The sequence below is a fragment of the Microcaecilia unicolor genome, chromosome 11, assembly GCF_901765095.1.
Source record: "Microcaecilia unicolor chromosome 11, aMicUni1.1, whole genome shotgun sequence".
Taxonomy (NCBI): domain Eukaryota; kingdom Metazoa; phylum Chordata; class Amphibia; order Gymnophiona; family Siphonopidae; genus Microcaecilia; species Microcaecilia unicolor.
The window spans coordinates 58,526,909-58,545,917 of NC_044041.1; the positions used below are offsets into that span (position 1 = coordinate 58,526,909).

Sequence of the window (19,009 nt, forward strand, 5' to 3'; positions counted from 1 at the left end):
AGAAGAAGCCTTTCTTTCCCCAGACTTCTAACGAGCAGGCAGCTCCAGTGTTTTATTATGATTGAGGCATTGGAGCTGAGTAAGTTGCAGCTGCATGACTGTCCAGATTGTCACTTCTGATTTTCATGCCAGGTGGGGTGACTGGATGGCTGCAGGGTAGAATGAACCATTTTGGATTTATGAACTTGCAGGCCTGGCTGTGTCTGTCTCTGGTAAATTGAAGCCATGTTGCTTCCCTAGTTTGAAAGCCACTTATAAGTCTTTCAGAATAGAAATTCTGGTCTGTGATGGCAGATGAAAGGTTTCAATTTGTCCTGCCCTTGCAGTGGCTCCTGCTGAATAAGTTGACAGTGTGGCAATGACTTTTTAGATTCTATAATGCCAGAGAACCACAAGACCTGCTCAAAACAACACAATGCTTGTAATTGTGATACGTATAGAAATCTCTGCTTGAGAAGCCACCTTTAAAAATAATACTACTTACCCCCTCCTCCTTTGCACTAAGAAAATTTATTTATTTTATTGCCAGCCATCTTAGAAAAACCAGTTAGACCTTACTTAAAACCACCTTCTGATAATTGACTTTGCCTTTTAATTTTTAATGGCGTGCATGAAGACAGATGTTAAGTGTTCTTGGTAGATCTGTTGTCTCTTTCCCCTTTGATGCTGGAAGTAGATTGCTGCTGACTGGGTCCCGAGGTGCCTGTGTAGTCGTCATCATCATGCCCATCTTGGGAATCCTCACTTTCATCTGTCCTTGAACCAGTCTTCGAGCAATCATTTTCTTTGCAATGTGGGTTGGAAGCTGAAGTGATTGTAGAGAGCTTGTGTTTGCTAGTGATCTGCATCCAGGTGTGACTTAAAACATCATCAACGGTGTATCGGCGGTTGACATCTGGCTGTAGCATGCGATATATAAGCTCTTTGCACTCAACTGTTAACTTTTTATTTCTGGGGAAGTCTATTCTGTGCTCCTTCTGTATCCTCAGCATACGTTTAATGTTTGAGTCGTCATATGGCATGGATCCACAGACCATGATGAATAGAATTACCCCCAGACTCCATATGTCATATATCTTGGGCTGATAAGGAACCCCCTGCAGGACTTCAGGGGCTGCGTAGGCGGCTGATCCACAGAAGGTTTTACTAAGCACAAGCTTCCCAGCCTCATCACGGCTACATCGTTTAGAAAACCCAAAATCAGACAATTTGATGTTAAAGTCCTTATCCAGGAGAAGGTTCTCACACTTGAGATCTCTGTGAACAATGTCAAAATCATGGCAGTATTTGATGCCCATTGCCAATTGCCGAAACAGTTTGCGGGAAAGATCTTCTGGCAAGGCTCCACGGCACTTAATGAACTCCAGCAGATCTCCTTGCACACCAAGTTCCATGATCATGTAGACTTTGCCCTCCGATGTCTCAAAAATTTCGTAAGTCTTTATGATGTAGCGATGGTTCATGGCAGCCAGAATATCCATTTCCCGAGGTAGAAATTTTTCCAAAAAATCAGGAGGAGCCTTTTTCCTGTCAATAATTTTGACAGCCACATTGATCTTGAGCCGTTCAGAATATGCAGATTTGACCTTAGCATAAGACCCTTCTCCCAAATTGATCCCCAAGGTGTAACCTTTTTTCTTAAGAATGGTGGCATCATCCATGGTGGTAGAAATGTTCTTGGTCCAGCAGAAGTTACATCTCTTCTGCACTAGGGGTTCAATATATGCAAACTCTTTAGTGCTAGTTCTCTGCCATCTAAGAGTTCTCTATTGCTTGAATATGATGATGAAATGTATTCAGCATTGTTCCAGTATGATGTCAGTGAAAGATGTCATAAAGCTTAGATTTCAGCAAGGGACTGTGTTAGTGGGCAGTTGCAAAATGGCCAGGTACTCTGCAATCTTGCTGTTCGAGTACAATAAGATAAACTGAAGGAAACCGTCTGTAAGTTAATGCATTTCTAGATATGTCTTTGTTTGATAAAACCACCTTGTATTGGTTAGGCAGGTGAACCACGAATTGGACTTGTGTGTATAGGACTAAAATGGTTCTAATGCAGGAAGATATATTTGGAATATAAATGTTCATATAGTAATTTATTTTAAGTAGAATAAATGAAACCCTTGCTTTTTTTTGGAAAATGGTAGTAACATCTGTTTTTCTTCTGACATTTTGTCAGTTTCATACAATTTTGTAGAAATTTAAGGTGCTCCTTGTTCCAGTAAATCCAGCTTTGGAATGAGTTGATGGGAAGCATGTGGTCTGTAATGCCCAACATTTACAGCAGAGGTTCCCCGTCTGGTCCTCAGGACCCACCCAGCCAGTCAGGTTTTCAGGATACACACAATAAATACGCAAGAAATAAATTTGCATGTACTACTTCCACTGCAAGCAAATTTATCTCATGCATATTGCTTGTGGGTATCCTGAAAACCTGACTGGCTATGTGTGTCCTGAGGACTGGGTTGAGAACCACTAGGTTAGAGCAATAGTTTAAAACCAGGAAAGCCAGGGTTCAAATGTAGTAGGACCTATTAATAACACATGGTAAGGTGATATAACAAAACTTAGCACAGTTTAATAAAGCTAGCCTGAAGTCATTAGTAAACAATATGAAATCTCACACCTTAAGCTTTCAGATGAGTAATTTTAAAAGACTACGTGTGGAGAATCATCTGCCCTTTTTTTCAGGGGGGGGGGGATTCTTAAATATTTTTTATTGCCAGAAAGCCCATGACAATAATGTAGCAGGGTTTAATATCTTGTTGGTTTACAAATGAAATGAGGTTCTCTTGACTCTTTGTAGGTGATGATTTAGAGGAACTAAAACGAATCTGGAAGAATGTATTAAAGCAAATTGATAAACTAAATAATAAATCATCAGGACCTGGTGATGCTATTCATCCCAAGTTCAAAAGGAACTTCGATCGGAAATTGCAGACCTGCCACTTTAAATCTGCCTCTGTACCTGAGGACTGGAGGATAATTTAAAAAAAGGCTCTGGTTGATTCAGGTGACTAGTGTGAGGCTGATGTCTGTGCATTCAGCTTCATGCCTGAGGTTGCAGATTTGATACTAACCCTCCTTAACTTTCTTTTACTGTCACTGAACTGTTTCTACTCTTTGTGAATATCTATTGAGAAATTAAAATATCTTATTAATGATTTCACTATTCTAATTTCTTGTCTTTGCAATATAAGGCCTGAATAACTCTCTGGCTGGTGGTTTTGGGGTTGGGATTCTCTGTTCCCACTGAAGGAGGAAGAATTTTGCAGATTTGGTACTTTACTGGACTATATTCCAATGATGCAGATGAAATTGAGTCAAACATTGGGCACAAGTGTAACCTGAATGCTAAAGAAAATGAATGATATCAGTTGTCTTCATTTCTGTCCTACTAGGGTTGTGAAAGCAATCTGTGAAACTGCATGTTACTAGTGGAGACATCTTTATTTCAGAGAGAACCCAGAGTTAGAAATGAATGATTTTAGGAAGTTTTCATCCTATTTCAAACCTGCTATTTCTTCCAAAACTGATCGAGCAAGTTATGCTAATTCAGTTGCAGAATTTTGAATGATGACAGTATTTTAGGCAAACATTACTATGATCTGGGTAAAGTACTGAAACTTTGCTTGAGTCTGTTTTTAATATTTAGTGCTATGGTTTATATATAACAGCACTTTTTTTAAAATGTTTTACCCAGTTTCGGTATTATTAATTATACGATTTTGTTGAAGAGGCTACTTGAGGTGGAGCTGGGCTCATCAATCCTGAAATGGTTTTAGTGTTTGTTCAGTGATCATTTAATATCAAGTCTATTTGGGCACCCAAGTGTCAGAATGGAAGCTCTTACATTCTGAGATTACCCAGTAGTAGTGTTCTAAAATAAAAAACTTTTACTGGGAGAAATTATGTCAGAGCAGAACAGTCACTGGTAACAGATTCAGGTTCAGCTTCACAGCATACAAGTGCAGGCATACAATCTCTTATCTGAAATCCTTGGGACTAGACACACTTTTTTGGATTTCAGAAGGGTAAGAAGTTTAGCAAAAGTATTGCATATTGTTTGTTGCATAATTTATGTTGTCAGAAAAAGACCATTAAATTACCAGTGTACTTTATTTCTAAATAAAACTTCAAACATAAACGGGTTCAAACTAAGTTAAACGTGTCATTTTCAGGTTCAGCAGCACTATGAAAGGCGGCTTTTTAAAAGACTTCTTTTTGTCCTCTGTCTGGTTAACATAGGTTTCCGTCTAAGAAGTCTCTTTAATCAAGTTAACTGCCCTAATCTCATGCTTGTTGTTAATTGGAGTAGAGGAGTAGTCTAGTGGTTAGTGCAGCGGACTTTGATACTAGGGAACTGAGTTTGATTCCCACTGCACCTCCTTGTGACTCTGGGCAAGTTACTTAACCCTCCATTGCCACAGGTACAAATAAGTACCTGTATATACTATATAAACCACTTTGAATGTAGTTGCAAAAACCACAAAAAGGTGGTATATCACATCCCATTTCCCACCCCAATTGCACATTGTTACATGCCTGCAATATAATCACACATTCTCATCATTCACAACATCATCATCATCACTACTGTCCTCATGCTTATCTTTAACACCATTTCAGCAATTTCGCCATTGCTCAAGGAATGCACAACAAGTGTATCATTGTCAGTGTTCAATACTTCATCGATGTCCGCTGCTTACAACTTATTTACACTTTTGGCTCATGGACATGACAGCAGCCAAAGCTTATCTTTCCCTCAACAGAATGTAGACTACTGCCAGATTATGCGCTTGAAGAACATGCAGTGGCATCTCAAAAGACACTGGAATCAGAAAACTCAACCATAAAGCAAACTCATACCTGTGCCAGAGACACTCAAACATTCACTTCTATGATGGGGTCATTTCTCCACTCTGAAGGCGGGCTGTCCCTTCAGACAGCCTGAATCACATTGGGTAGGGCAGCACACCTAGGTTATACAAAAACACAAGGACAGTGGTTGTATCAGGAAAAGACCCTACATCAACCCAACTGGACCTAAAAGCTGTCTTCTATGCCTTCCAAACAAGCGCATCCTGGTCTGCACTGACAATCAAGAAGCTATGTTCTGCATAAACTGGGAGGCTTTGGATAACCACACCTTTGTCAGGAAGCCACATGAATCTGGCACTTTGCCATCACCTCTCACATAGTTCTTCAAGCAGTGTACCTATCAGGACTGCAACCAGATTTCAGATTCCCTCAGCCACAAACTAAATCCTCCTGAGCGGTCCCTGGACCCAGAAGTTGCCTTCCAGCTGTTCAAGAGAAGGGGATCTCATCATATTGACCTCTTTGCATCATCAGAGAATGCAAAGTGTGCGCTCTACTTCTCTCTCTGATCAGGTGCACATGTACAGCCTGGGATGCCTTTGCAATCTTGTGGGGGAAACTTTTTCTATAGGTCTTACCACTGATCTCTAGAAAATAGGGATGTATAGGAAGTAGTGCTGTGGTGGCCAAGACAAATATGGTTTCCTTGTCTCTGCTCCATGCAGAGTGATCAGCTGTTGCCCCTGAGGCTTTATCCCTCCCTCCCTCATATAGCAGCAGGGCCACCTTCTGCACTCCAACCTTTCTCTGACAGATTTGAGTGGTACCTCCTAGAGTCCTTAACATCTCAGCAGATGAAGATGGTTCTCCTAGCAGCCAGAAAACCTAAAACTAGTAAATTTTACCAATCCAAATGGTCTCACTAGATGAATTCTAACCATCAGGACCCAAACACTTACCCAGTACCGCTCATGCTAGTCTACCTCCTCCACCTATCTGATCAGGCCTCAAAATGTCTTCCGTATGAGTTCATCTATCTATGGTGTAGTATATCATGCACCAATTGATAAGAACGTAAGAATAGCCGTACTGGTTCAGACCAATGGTCCATCTAGCCCAAGATCCTGTTAACAACAGTGGCCAATCCAGGTCAAAAGTACCTGGCAGAAACCCAAATAGTAGCAACATTCCATTCTCCTAATCCCAGGGCAAGCAGTGGCTTCCCCATGCCTGTCTCAATAGCAGACTATGGACTTTTCTTTCAGGAACTTGCCCAAATCTTTTTTAAACCCAGATACGCTAACCACTGTTACTACATCTTCTGGCAAAGAGTTCCAGAGCTTAACTATTAGTTGAGTGAAAAAATATTTTCTCCTATTTGTTTTAAAATTATTTCCTTGAGTGTCCGCTAGTCTGTACTTTTTGAAAGAGTAAAGAAATCAATTCACTTCTACTTGTTCTACACCACTCAGGATTTTGTAGGCCTCAATCATATCTCCCCTCAGCTGCCTCTTTTCCAAGCTGAAGAGCCCTAACCACTTTAGCCCTTCCTCATATGAGAGAAGTCCCAACCCCTTTATCATTTTGGTTGCTCTTTTGAACCTTTTCTAATGCCATTGTATGTTTTTTGAGATAGGACAAGAACTGAACGTAATACTCAAGGTGAGGTTGTACCATGGAGTGATACAGAGGCATTATAGTATTCTTAGGCTTATTTACCATCCCTTTCCTAATAATTCCTAGAATCCTGTTTGTTTTTTTGGCTGCCTCTGCACACTGGGCAGAAGATTTCAGCTTATTGTCTACATTGACACCTAGATCTTTTTCTTGGGTGCTGACCCCAAGGTAAATATGATGGCACACCAATCTCAACTCACCCCCTCCCCCCCAAGTTTCCCACTTCATGAGAGGACTTCCTAAAGCTACAATGTCCCTTTAGAGACCCTGTAGTATTATGGGATCTCAATGTAGTTCTAGAAAAATTGGTGGAAAAAAAACCCTCAACCAGTAGCGCAGCTAGGACTGAATGGGCCCTGGTTGGAAAAATTAAGATGAGCTCGCTATAACTAGAGAATGACACGGGGATAACGTTTGTCCCAACCCCATTCCCACAGATTCTGTTTCTGTTCCCATACTGTTCCCGCCCCCATCCCTGTGGGCTCTGTCCTCATCTGCAAAAGCCTCGAGCACTTTTATTAAGTATAAAAAGGAACAATATGCTGTGCAACTGTTGTGTATAAATTACAAACAGAAAACAATAATAACAGGCCATTGGTCTGTAATTTTTGATGTCTCTTTTGTTTGCTTTGGGATTTTTAGGTATGGGTGTAAGGAGGATGATACCTTTATATATTTAAACGGTTTTTATTAGATTTGCAACAAATATAAACACAGCCACACAAGGCTCTGCAGTTAACCCTTAACATATCTCAAGCTAATTATACAACCATTCGTCAATAAACATATGTCATTTATGCATTTTGTGATACAGCCTTTTATTTTATTGCTCTTATCCCGCTTATCCTTCCCCTCCCTCTCCCTCCCTTCCCCCCACCCCCCTCTCGACCTGGGAGTTATTCAGTGTAGTCTATGGTTTTATCCTTCATTTAAGAGCAAACTTCGACCTCTCTGGCTTAGACTTTTCAGATAAGGGCCCCAAACAGCCAAAAACGTGACTCTCTTGTGCTTTGAGAGCCGGGATTCTCTAGTCTCCCAAGAAGCCATCTGGTGTAATTGATTCCTCCAGTGCCAATATGCTGGAGGATCTTTACTTGTCCAGTACTGTAAGATACATTTCCTGGCTAGTAAACTCATCTTTCTGAGCAATATTGTTTCAAATTTATTCTGCCCTCTGAAGGCCCCCGGGATGTCCAAGATCAACTGCTCAGCTGTCCCCAAAATCCGAAGCCCCAGTCGCTCCTTCCAAAAACTTCGGACCTGTGTCCAAAATCTTTTCAAGGCGGGGCATCTCCAAAACATGTGTAACATTGTGCCAGGGTCTTTTCCGCATTTGAGACACACTGGTCTCCGGTTCTCTCCCATGTGAGCTAGTTGGACAGCAGTTATATATCCCCTATGGATACAACGATAGGCACATTCTCTTAAGCGAGCATCAGCTACTAGCAAAGGTATTCTTGCTGTCGATTTAGTAATGTCCCATGAAACTACTCTAGTCCCTAATTCTTTTTCCCATGCGCTTTTCAAATTCCTATAATCTCTGGGGGGTCGCCATCCTGATATTGTTTTATAGAGCAGGGATATCGTAAGTTCACCTTCACCCAAAGAGTGAAAAAAATTTGTTACCCTATCCCCCATCCGGGTTCTCAAAGGGTCTCCCGGGAGAGAGGCCATATAGTGCCGCACCTGTCTTATAGCAAATCTGTTACCCCAGGAATCACCCACTTTCCCCAGTATTTCTACTTCTGTAAGGGGCTGCCCACCTCCATCCACCAGATGTGCCAGATTGGAAATCCCCTTCTTTGCCCAAACTACAAAGTGTCGGCTCGACAAGCCTGGTAAGAATTCACAGTTCCCACATATTGTTAATAGATCCGTTATTTCAGGGTCTCCCCCTAGGTGTCGTATAAACACTCTCCACATCTCCCTGAGCGGCCGCAACAGCACACATTTACTGAGCCCTTCTGGCAAATCACCTGTTTTGTGGTGTAAGAGTGAGAATAATTGATAAGGTTCCCAGAGTGCCGCCTCCAGCACAGTGGGGGTGTATCGCTGTGTTTCCAAACACCAATCTCCTAGATAACGCAATTGGCATGCCTGGTTGTATAGTTCTAAATCTGGCATCCCCACCCCCCCCTCGACTCCAATTACCTACTAAAGTCGAGAAGCGAATTCTTGGTTTTTTGCCCCTCCAGCAAAACTTTGATGCTAATTTATAGAAGTTCTGTAAGTCTTTTCGTCGAAGCCACATCGGGATGGTTTGCATTACGTAAAGCCACCTGGGGAATAACACCATTTTAATCAAGTTCACTCTACCTAGCATTGATAATGGTAGATCCAGCCATCCTTGTAACACCTTCTGAGTTTCCTGCAGCAGCCTATTGATATTAAGGTCATACAGCCTTGCCGGATTTATGGGCATCAGTATTCCTAGATATTTGAAAAAAGTTTGTGCTTTCCTCAAGGGAAACTCGCCTCTCCACTGTTGCCATACTTCCTCCGAAGAGGCTAAAGCCTCTGACTTCTCCAAATTTAAACTAAGGCCCGCATAATCTCCGTATTCGGAGAAGATCTCCAGCAAAGCTTCCAGAGAGTTCTGGGGGTCTGATAAATGGACCAAAATATCATCGGCAAATGCTGCCACCTTAAAGGCCTCTCCCCCTATTGATATCCCCGCTACCGCCTTTTGCTCCTCAATGTCTCTCAGCAAAGGATCCAAAGTTAATACAAATAATAGAGGCGATAGAGGACAACCTTGTCTAGTTCCCCGATTTATTTCAAAATCCCTTGTTGTTATACCATTGACTGATATTCTGGCCTTCGATTTTGCATACAAAGCTTTGATCCCGGACAAAAATCTGTCCGTGATTCCATATTTCTGAAGGACCGCGTATAGAAACTTCCATTTTACTTTGTCAAAGGCTTTTTCAGCATCAAAGCTTATTAACAAAGACTTTTTATTCCCTCGATTTCTGGCTTCTAATGATGCCAGGACCTTACGGACATTCCTAGTAATTTTCCGTCCCCTCACAAACCCCACTTGGGAGTCATGTATAAGTTTCGGCAAAAATCTTGCTAATCGGTTTGCTAAAATCTTAGCCATCAATTTCACTTCATAATTTAGGAGCGAAATAGGTCTATATGACTCAGCTAACTCCGGATCCTTCCCTTTTTTAGGAATTACTATAATGCAAGCTGTATTTAGATCCGGAGGCATCCTTTCCTTCTCTATTAAAGTGTTAAACATTGCGGCCAGGGGTTCTGTTATTTCTTCTCCCATGATTTTATAGAATTCCGCTCGGTACCCATCTACTCCCGGCGCCTTAAGAAGGAGGATGATACCTTTATCGTTGGGGAAGATTCCTGTGGTTAGTAGGTTGGCTAGGTGGGTAGGTTGTGATGCTTTCTAGGAATCGGTCGGGAGGTTCTTTTAGTAGGTAGTTTGGGCATGTGTCCGGTGAGCAGTGGGATTTGGTAGTTTTTTTTTTTTTTTATATTGTTTATTTATACATTTTTCAATATCAACCAACTTCAATGTTCATAACATACAGAACCATTTTGTGTTGTAATAACTTTGCATATTGTACAGAAACATTGAAAATAAAGAGTATCTAACAGCGTCAGCTATTGTCTCTTAATAAACCATAAACTTATTTCCCCCCTTCCCTCCCCTTCCCCCCCAACCCTATGTCTGTGTGTGTATCGGAACTGTCGCTATATGCTTGGAGGCCCATGTGATATACGAGTCCCATATCTTATGATATTGGGCGATTTGCCCAGTACGTATTGCTGTAAGCTTAGACATCAATTGAATGGACCTTAATTTATTTATAACCACGGACAGATCTGGTAAGTGTGATTGTTTCCACCATGCCGCCAGGACCATTTTTCCGGATGCAAACACCTGTGTAGCAAACCTGTGAATGTGGTTTTTGAATCCTGGCGGCTTGAGGTGTAGTAGACATGTATATGGTGTCATTGGGTATTGTGTCCCTGTTACCTGGTTAATAAAATCCCCTATCTTTCCCCAATATTTTTGTGCCTGATTACACGCCCACCATATGTGGTACATATCTCCTACCTCTCCGCATTGCCGCCAACACAAAGCTGAACCTGAACGATATATGGTTGCCAAGCGGCTGGGAGTGTAGTACCAACTATATAGAATCTTATGTCCGTTTTCGATTAATGAACTGGAAATTGATACTCTCAGGAGAGATCTAAAGGCCTGTGCCCATTGTTTAGGTTCAAGGGGTGCACCCATTGCCAATTCCCATTTTCTTGTGTAGTATTCTACTGGCTGGGACCAGGCAAGCAGGGCCTTATATATCCTTGAGATACAACCTCGTTCCCCTCCGCCCACCATCCCCTTTTCTAGCATTGTTTCAGCTAAGCTCAACTCCTCCCCTGCGTCCCGGCAGATAAAATCTCGTACCTGATAGTATTGAAACACTTGGAGAGGTGAGAGCCCATGTTCCCGGTGCAGTACCCGGAAAGAAGGAATCTGCCCCTCTTCGGACATTTGACCCAGTGTACATAATCCCATGACCTCCCACTCCTCGTACGTTTTATCAATTGCTCCCGGTCCAAACTGAGGTGTGAATCTAAGGAATGCATGTTTAAAGTACTTCCTCTCCGAGAAGAATTTCTCCCTAATCTTGTACCATGTATTCAGTGGCCATCGAATCAGGGGAGGACTGTCTTTTAGTACCCTTTTCAGTTGTTGCTTTTGTAGCCAAGGTATAGCCCTAAGTGGAAATGGTTCCAGCCAACTCTGTTCAATGCGTTCCCATATCTTTCCCTTATTTTGCATCCAGATCGCTAAGATTCTTAAATGGGCCGCCTGATAATATTCACGGAATGCTGGAACTCCCATCCCCCCCTTATCTTTTAATTGGCATAACACCTCCCTTCTAACCCGGGGTGGTCTCTTCCTCCAGATAAAGGAAAATATTTTTCTTTGCAGACCCCGAAAGAAATCTTCAGGAATATCAATTGGTAAGGCCATAAATAGATACAGAAGTTTTGGTAGAATCATCATTTTGATAGCGCTAATCCTTCCTACCCAAGATAATGTTAGGCCCTCCCATTTTTCCAACTCCCGAAACAGTTCTATTGCTTTTGGCGGGAAATTACTTTTGTAAATTTCCTCTATATTTCGAGGTATATTCACCCCCAAATATTTGACCTGTTTCTGTGCCCATCTGTATGGAAATTGGGCCTTCAGTTGATCTAATTGTGTATCTTTTATGTTTATGTCCAGTGCCTCTGATTTGTCAAAGTTTATTTTAAAGCCTGATACATCTCCGTAATTTTGTATTTCCTCGCCAATCAATGGAAAAGCTAATATGGGATCCTTGAGGAGCAGTAAAATGTCATCCGCAAACAGAAGTATTTTAGTTTCAATCCCCCCTCCTCGTAGACCTCGTATTCCGTCGTTTGCCCTGATTCTGGCTGCTAAGGGCTCCATAACCAGAGCAAACAGCAATGGTGACAGTGCACAGCCCTGTCTGGTGCCCCTGTGGAGAGAGAATGGTCGAGATATAATCCCATTAACGCGTACCCCTGCCCTCGGGTGTCTATATATAGTTTTTAGCCATTCCGCAAACCTCCCTTCAATACCCGCCTTCTTTAGTGCTGCAAAAAGAAAGGGCCAGCTAACACGATCAAAGGCCTTTTCGGCATCCAGGGAAAGTATACACATTGGGGAGTTTGTAAGCTGTGCCCCTTGAATTACCTGCAGAGTTCTCCTTATGTTATCAAAGGTTTGGCGGTTCTGCACAAAGCCTGCTTGGTCTTCATGTATTAGTGTGGGGAGATATTTCTGCAGTCTAGTGGCTAAAATCTTAGTAAATATCTTATAATCTACCCCTAGTAATGAGATAGGCCTGTACGAACTACATGCAAGAGGATCTTTGCCCGGTTTTGGAATTACTGTTATAGTCGCCAAGTTCCAGGTTGGTGGTAAGCCAGTGACCTCATTTATGGAGTTGAAAACTCTTGTTAAGATGGGTGCTAATATCTGTCCAAAGCACCTATAAAATTTGTTAGTGAACCCATCGGGCCCTGGTGCTTTATTAGGCACCAATCCTTTAATCGTCTGCTCTATCTCTTCCAATGTGATAGGACTGCCTAGAGCTTGGTCCGCTTCTGTTGGAAGCACTGGAAGTTCTATTTCCTCTAAGTAGTTGTCTACCTCCTCTGGGCTCTGTGTTTTTTCTGGTTTGTATAATTTTTTATAAAATCCCCTAAAGGCCTCTTCCAAAAAATTTTGATCAGAATGTATATTTCCCCCTTCATCTCGTAACCCTTCTACTCCAGTTCTTGTTATCTGTTGTTTTAATTTATGGGCTAGCAATTTGCTTGGCTTGTTACCAAATTCAAAGTGTATCTGGTGCACTCGCTGTAATTGCTCATTTATATCCGCTAATTCCAAATCATGCAACTGCGAACGCAGGTCATGTGCTTGCATCTTAAGGGCTGTGAGATCTGTGGGTTCTCCCTTTTGCAATAGTGCCTCAACCTCTGCCAATTGCTGGCGGATATTATTCTCCTGTGTACAGCGAGCTTTCCATACCCGTGATTTTAATGCTATAAGGTAGCCCCTAGTCACAGCCTTAAGGCTTTCCCATAGGGTGATTGGGGAAACTTCTCCATTATCATTAATAGATATATATTCTTTAAGAGATTGTTCTATTTGTGTTACATTATTTGCGTCCGATAGTAGTGCATCATCCATTCGCCAGGGAGGTCTCGATTTTCTGGGTCCTACTCCCCTAATGTGTAGAATGACCGGCGAGTGGTCTGACCAGGTATGTGGAATGATCTGTGGAGTTTCAGCTCGCCCTAGTAGGGAGGCATCCCCTAACCACATATCTATCCTAGAGGACGTATGGTGTACTGTTGAATAGAAGGTGTATGTACGTGCAGTAGGATTATCTTTACGCCAATAGTCTATTAATTGCCAGCGTGTAAGGAAATCCTGAAAATTTCGTCTATCCTGCTTAGCATAGTGTGTAGTAGTCGCTGAGTTATCTAAATTCGGGTTCAGTGTTAGATTAAAATCACCTCCCATTAGTAAGGCTCCTTCTATATTCCCACACAACATGAGGTCAAGCTCTGCAAAAAATTCCGAATGTTGCGTATTGGGCCCATATATGTTTACTAGTGTATAAGTCTGGCCTGCTAATTCAAAAATTATCAGTAAATATCGCCCTTGTTTATCTTTTATCACTTTTTTTATCCCCCAAGTTTTATTCCCTCGAAACATCACTAGCACCCCTTTGCTTTTCGTGTTATCCCTGCTGGACGCAAAGTAGATAATCGGGTATTGCCTATGTTTGCATAGTTTTTCATATTTTGTTTTCAGGTGAGTTTCCTGAATCAAGCCCACGTCTATTTGTAGTCTCACCATTTCCCGAAACAACAGCTGCCTTTTTCTGGGAATATTTAGCCCTTTGACATTCAGAGACATACATTTAAATTCCCCCATTCTCATAAAGTGTTACTATACTTCTCTTATTTCCCCTATTTGCTTGCTGGCCATTACTGCCCAATTGCTCCGTGATCTTTGTTATATATATCTGAGTCTCCCTTGCTATCACACAACACAAATCCCCCTCCCCCTCCCTCTTTTGATTAACCCCCTTCCCTTCCCCCCCAATGTCCCTAACAATTGTGTAATACCCCGTGGTATATCCGCGAGTGTCTACCTATGGAGGAAGTAGCCGCCCCGCTTCCCGTTTACCCCACAGAGTTCTCATGATTCCATACCTTACATTAACAGATTATCTGCAGCTTATGCATTAACAGTGAACTTGAGTCCATTTGAGTCTTGTTTAATTTCAGGTGACTCTTGTAGCCGATTGTTGGCGTTGTAGTCTTCTGGGCCCTTTCCCCACTCTTTGCCATCTTGGTGGTAAGGGTCTAGTGATATTCTTTTTCTCTTGACCCCCTGCTCTTCTCTCTTCCGGTTCTGGTGTTTCAGGGCAAATAGCCCTCGCCTCTTCAATAGATTTTATTTGATGCATGTTTCCATCTTTATAAAAAGCTAGTGCAAAGGGGTGCCTCCATCTATATTGAATTTTGAGTTCTCTTAAGTGCCTGGTAAATGGTTTCAGGTCACCCCTTCTTTTTAAAGTTGCTGCAGCCAGGTCCTGATAAATTTCGATAGCATAAGAGTCCCAGTGAAAGTCTGGCACCTGGCGGGCTCTTTTCAGCACCCGCTCTTTTAGTTTAAAGCTAGAAAAGCAGGCGATTATGTCCTTTGATTTATTGCTCCGATTGGCACCCAGTGCTCTATGTGCTCTTTCTAATTGTATGGTAGCGGCTTCTACCGTTTCTCCGTTGTCTGAGAGCAGTGCACTAACCAATTGTTGTACCACATGTTCGCAGTCTTGGTACGCGGGTACTTCTGGCAGGCCTCGAAACCTTAAATTGTTGCGTCGGCCCCGATTTTCTAGATCTTCTATTTTGTCCAAAAGTTGTTGCTGGGTCCCCTGAACCTCACCAAGTTGCTGGTCCATGCTTCCCATGGCTTCACTGTGAGTTTCCATCTGCGCTTCGATGTCCTCTAGGCGTGAGCCCAGCTCTCGTATCTCCCCTCTCAGATCCTCTTTGAGCGTCACCATCTCCGCCCGAAGTGCCTTCAGATCAGCGCTAATGTCCTGTAACCACGTTTCTAATTTTTGTGGGACCTTGTCGTCTATTGCTCGCTCGTTTTGGAGCTCTGATGCGTTTCCCGCCGACTTTGTTTTCCCTCCATTCGCTAGCTCCGATGCCTTCCGCATCTCCGCCATTTTGTTTCGGGACGCCGCTGTTTTTGCTTTAAAAGCAAAACGGGAGAGATCCGCCACTTTGGGTTCTGATCCCAGATATATTCGCCGCTATGATTTCTCTTTAATTCTCTGGCTCTGTCTCGTGTCTCAAACAGCGCTATTTCTTCTGTTTTAGCTTAATTCCTCTGTGAGGCTGTGGGAGCTTAGCTCTTATGCGGCCATGCTGTTAGATGACGTCACTTCCTCCAGTCGGGATTTGGTAGTTTTGAGTAATAATTGTCGAACTAAGGTTGTGGTTGGGGGAGAGAATGATGTCCATGATCTATCAGTTTCAAATGGTTCATCATGTCTGGTGAGTTCGTCCAGTTTTGACACAGTATCGGCCTTATTTTCGAAAGTGATGGGCGCCCATATTTTGACCCAAATCGGGAGATGGGTGCCCATCTCCGTATAATCGAAAGCCATTTTTGGGCGTCTTCAACTGCACTCTGTCGCAGGAACGAACAAAGTTGACGGGGGCGTGTTGGAGGCGGGACTGGGGCATGCTTATCGGCTGAGGAGAGATGGGTGCTTTCGGCTGATAATTGAAAAAAAAAAAAAAAAAAAAGGGTGGCAGAAGCGAGAATTTGGGTCGCTTTTGCTGGACCCTTTTTTTTCACGACCCAAGTCCCAAAAAAGTACCCCAACTGGCCAGATGACCACAGGAGGGAATCAGGGATGACCTCCCCTGACTCCCCCAGTGGTTACTAACCCCCTCCCACCACAAAAAAAAAGAACTTTAAAAAACGTTTTTTTGACAGTCTGTATGTGAGCCTCAAATGTCATCCCCAGCTCCCTGACAGCAGTATGCAGGTCCCTTGGAGCAGTTGTTAGTGGGTGCAGTGGACGTCAGGCAGGCGGACCCAGGCCCACCCCCCCCCACCTGTTCCACTTGTGCTGGTTAATGTTGAGCCCTCCAACCCCCCCCCAAACCCACTGTACCCACATGTAGGTGCCCCCTTGCACCCCTTAGGGCTATGGTAATGGTGTAGACTTATGGGCAGTGGGTTTTGGGGGGGATTTGGGGGGCTCAGCACACAAGGGAAGGGTGCTATGCACCTGGGAGCTATTTTAATGTTTTTTGTAATTTATAAAAGTGCCCCCTAGGATGCCCAGTTGGTGTCCTGGCATGGGAGGGGGACTAGTGCACTACAAATCCTGGCCCCTCCCATGACCCAATGCCTTGGATTTGTTCGTTTTTGAGCTGGGTGCCTTTGGTTTCCATTATCGCTGAAAACCCAGATCAAAAACGCCCAAATCCTAGGCATTTGCCCCGCACAACCCGTATTATTGAAAAAAAGATTTTTTTTTTGAAAATACGGTTTGTCCCTACCCTTCGCATGGCCACCCAAGGAGATGGGCACCCACTTTCGATTATGCCCCTCTATGTCATCACAAGAACAAAATATAAGAAAATCAATTGACTGCATTAGTGGCTTATAGCCCATTTAGTTATGGTTAAACAAAAGAGATCTGCATGGAAAAAATATTTATATTTTAGTTTGACATATCAAACCACTTGCCCCTGAAACATGTTCAAAACAGAATAAACTATTTGTGTATCTAAAATGCAAACTTCTACAAAGCAGATCGTGTGATTCCATGTCCCCCAATGTAAGGAGAGTTTAAATTTACTTTCATTTAATTTCAAAATATTCCATCTTTATAACGCCAGGCTTCCCAAGGTAGATTACAGCAACAGTTAAGATAAATCCAACAGGAAGCAGGATATCCTCACTGAAACTTGGCCATCTGTGTTGTATAGAACAGTGTAGAAAAATGAGCACAAAATACAACCTTTAAGTGCTGTCTCTACCAGCTAATCATTTTTTAAGTGTTTAGTGCTATTCAATTTTATTTCAAATAAATTAAAAAGCTGTCAAGTAAAAAAAAGAAAAAAAACCCTTTTATCCTCCACCTTTTAAAGCACTGCCTATCCAACTGGAACAGTTTTTGACTTTTTACTGATGGACCACGCATAGGCAAGGCAGTCCGTTATCTATATTAATAAATCCCACCTTGAACGTTCTGAAGCCCACTCCAAGGCAGAGAAGCACAAAAATCCTGTAGTCTTCATAGGCTAGGACCAGTCACCCTCACTCATAGACCCGCCCTCAGCCACGCCCCACGGTACCTCAAAATCCCTAAACAGTTCGTAAGTTCATGGTGGTGATGCCATCTAACTCACCATGTTTCTCTGCCACCTTGGTGAACGGTGAATGCAGTGAACAACGGGACGGTATAAAAGGAGTCCGGGAGAATAATCAATAATATCCAGCGTTAAATACCATCAACACAGAAAACAAAACAAAATTGGAGGATATATGTAAAATGTCCATATCTAAACGACTGGCAAAAAAAAATGAACTTTTAAAAGTTTTCTGATCGAATCCGGGAAGATCCCGAGGATCTCGCTGTATCCGATTTTTACCTTTTGCCGTGAACAACCTGTATTTAACCTCACCAGGCTCCTGAGAAGCCTTTCCAGAGCGGTGTGGTTTCTCAGAGCAGCGAGCAATAGCAGTCAGTTTATTCTTGCACCTCGTTTTCTTAACTTCACAGAATCTTATTGAATTTGCAAATATAAGAACAAATTTCTTAATTGCAAATACGCTTCTGAAAGCAGAGCGATCACCTCCCAGAAGTAGGTGTACACACCATAAACCAGAGGGAAGGGAACCCTGGAACGCCCTTACAGAAGCTATTAGAACGAGGCTTGGGATACACTCGCGCTATTGGAGCATCAGAATCAGAACGAGGCTTGAAATTCACGACGAGACGCTTTGGAGGAACAGCACTCATGAATAATGAATATCGCCCCCCCCCCCCCCCCCACCAAAAAAAACCCCGCAACTCGCCAACGCCAAAAATTTTCCGCCGCCAGCCTTCAAAACTAGCCCAAATTGTCTGGAAACCCGACCAACTGGCAACACACCGCCAGCTTTCATTATGATGTGTACTTTTTAGTTTTGGCTCTACTCGGCTCCCAACATGCTCCGCTTTGGGAGAGAGGCCGGGTTATGCAGATGAGACTGGGTCTTGACGCTGATTGGCGGATGCTTTACTGGTGGTAGTGGTGGTGGCCATCTTGTGTCGGGGTCCGGGGCGGGCGTGTGGGGTTTTTGCTTGTTTTTTTTTTTGTTCCGAGGCTGTAGTTGGCTGGCGCGGCTTTTCACTTCACGCGGCTCTGGTGAATGATGAACGGAGGATAAATGTTGGCTAAACCTGACAGCGGCAGTTTGCTGCTCCTCTTCTTCCTTGTGTTGACACTTACCGAGCCGCTGCGCCCAGGTAAGTTCTCTGGGTTGGGGCCGGTAGGCTGCAGGAAAGTTCGGGGATCGGACTAGGCCTTTACCAGGCCACCTTACGAGTGACCTAGTAACAGCGGGCCGGCCTCTGGTTCCGGTTCCAATTCCGATTCCCAGCACGCCAACTGCTTTTTTTTTTTACATTGTTGCGGTTTGCTGCGTTATAGGATAGAGCCTTGAAGCTTCGGTTGTGCAAGAAATCCTAAATGTGTACTGGTGAAAGAGTAAAGTTCTTCCTGGTTAATTTGCCTAGAGGTTTGTAATATGCATGTGTCCTGGAAACATCTTTAAGAGATGTAGTTCTTAACGAGATTATCCCATATTTTTTGTTTCCTTAAGTGATTGAGTTTTTTTTTTAAGGTAGTAGTAGCAGCAGCAGTTGTATGA

General features: G+C 43.0%; 2 protein-coding genes across 4 annotated transcripts in view; one reads left to right on the plus strand and one right to left on the minus strand.

Annotated features, from left to right (window-relative positions):
• Positions 1–7: 7 nt before the first annotated feature.
• On the minus strand, positions 8–2,353 carry TSSK2 (testis specific serine kinase 2). Its single transcript, XM_030217692.1, has one exon. The coding sequence runs from the start codon at positions 1,659–1,661 to the stop codon at positions 624–626; it is 1,038 nt and encodes a 345-aa protein (XP_030073552.1). The 5' UTR covers positions 1,662–2,353; the 3' UTR covers positions 8–623.
• A 16,059-nt stretch (positions 2,354–18,412) lies between these two features.
• Positions 18,413–19,009, plus strand: part of DGCR2 (DiGeorge syndrome critical region gene 2) — a 102,997-nt gene continuing 102,400 nt past the window's right edge. For all 3 annotated transcript variants that reach the window (XM_030217445.1, XM_030217446.1, XM_030217447.1), the window contains exon 1: positions 18,413–18,605. In XM_030217445.1, coding sequence (XP_030073305.1) covers positions 18,527–18,605 — 79 coding nt within the window. In that variant the 5' untranslated portion in view covers positions 18,413–18,526. The remainder of the gene's footprint in view (positions 18,606–19,009) is intronic.

Bases quoted from the DNA above. Each gene is read 5' to 3' on its own strand.
- TSSK2 (XM_030217692.1), bottom strand. From the start codon at position 1,661: ATGGATGATGCCACCATTCTTAAGAAAAAAGGTTACACCTTGGGGATC.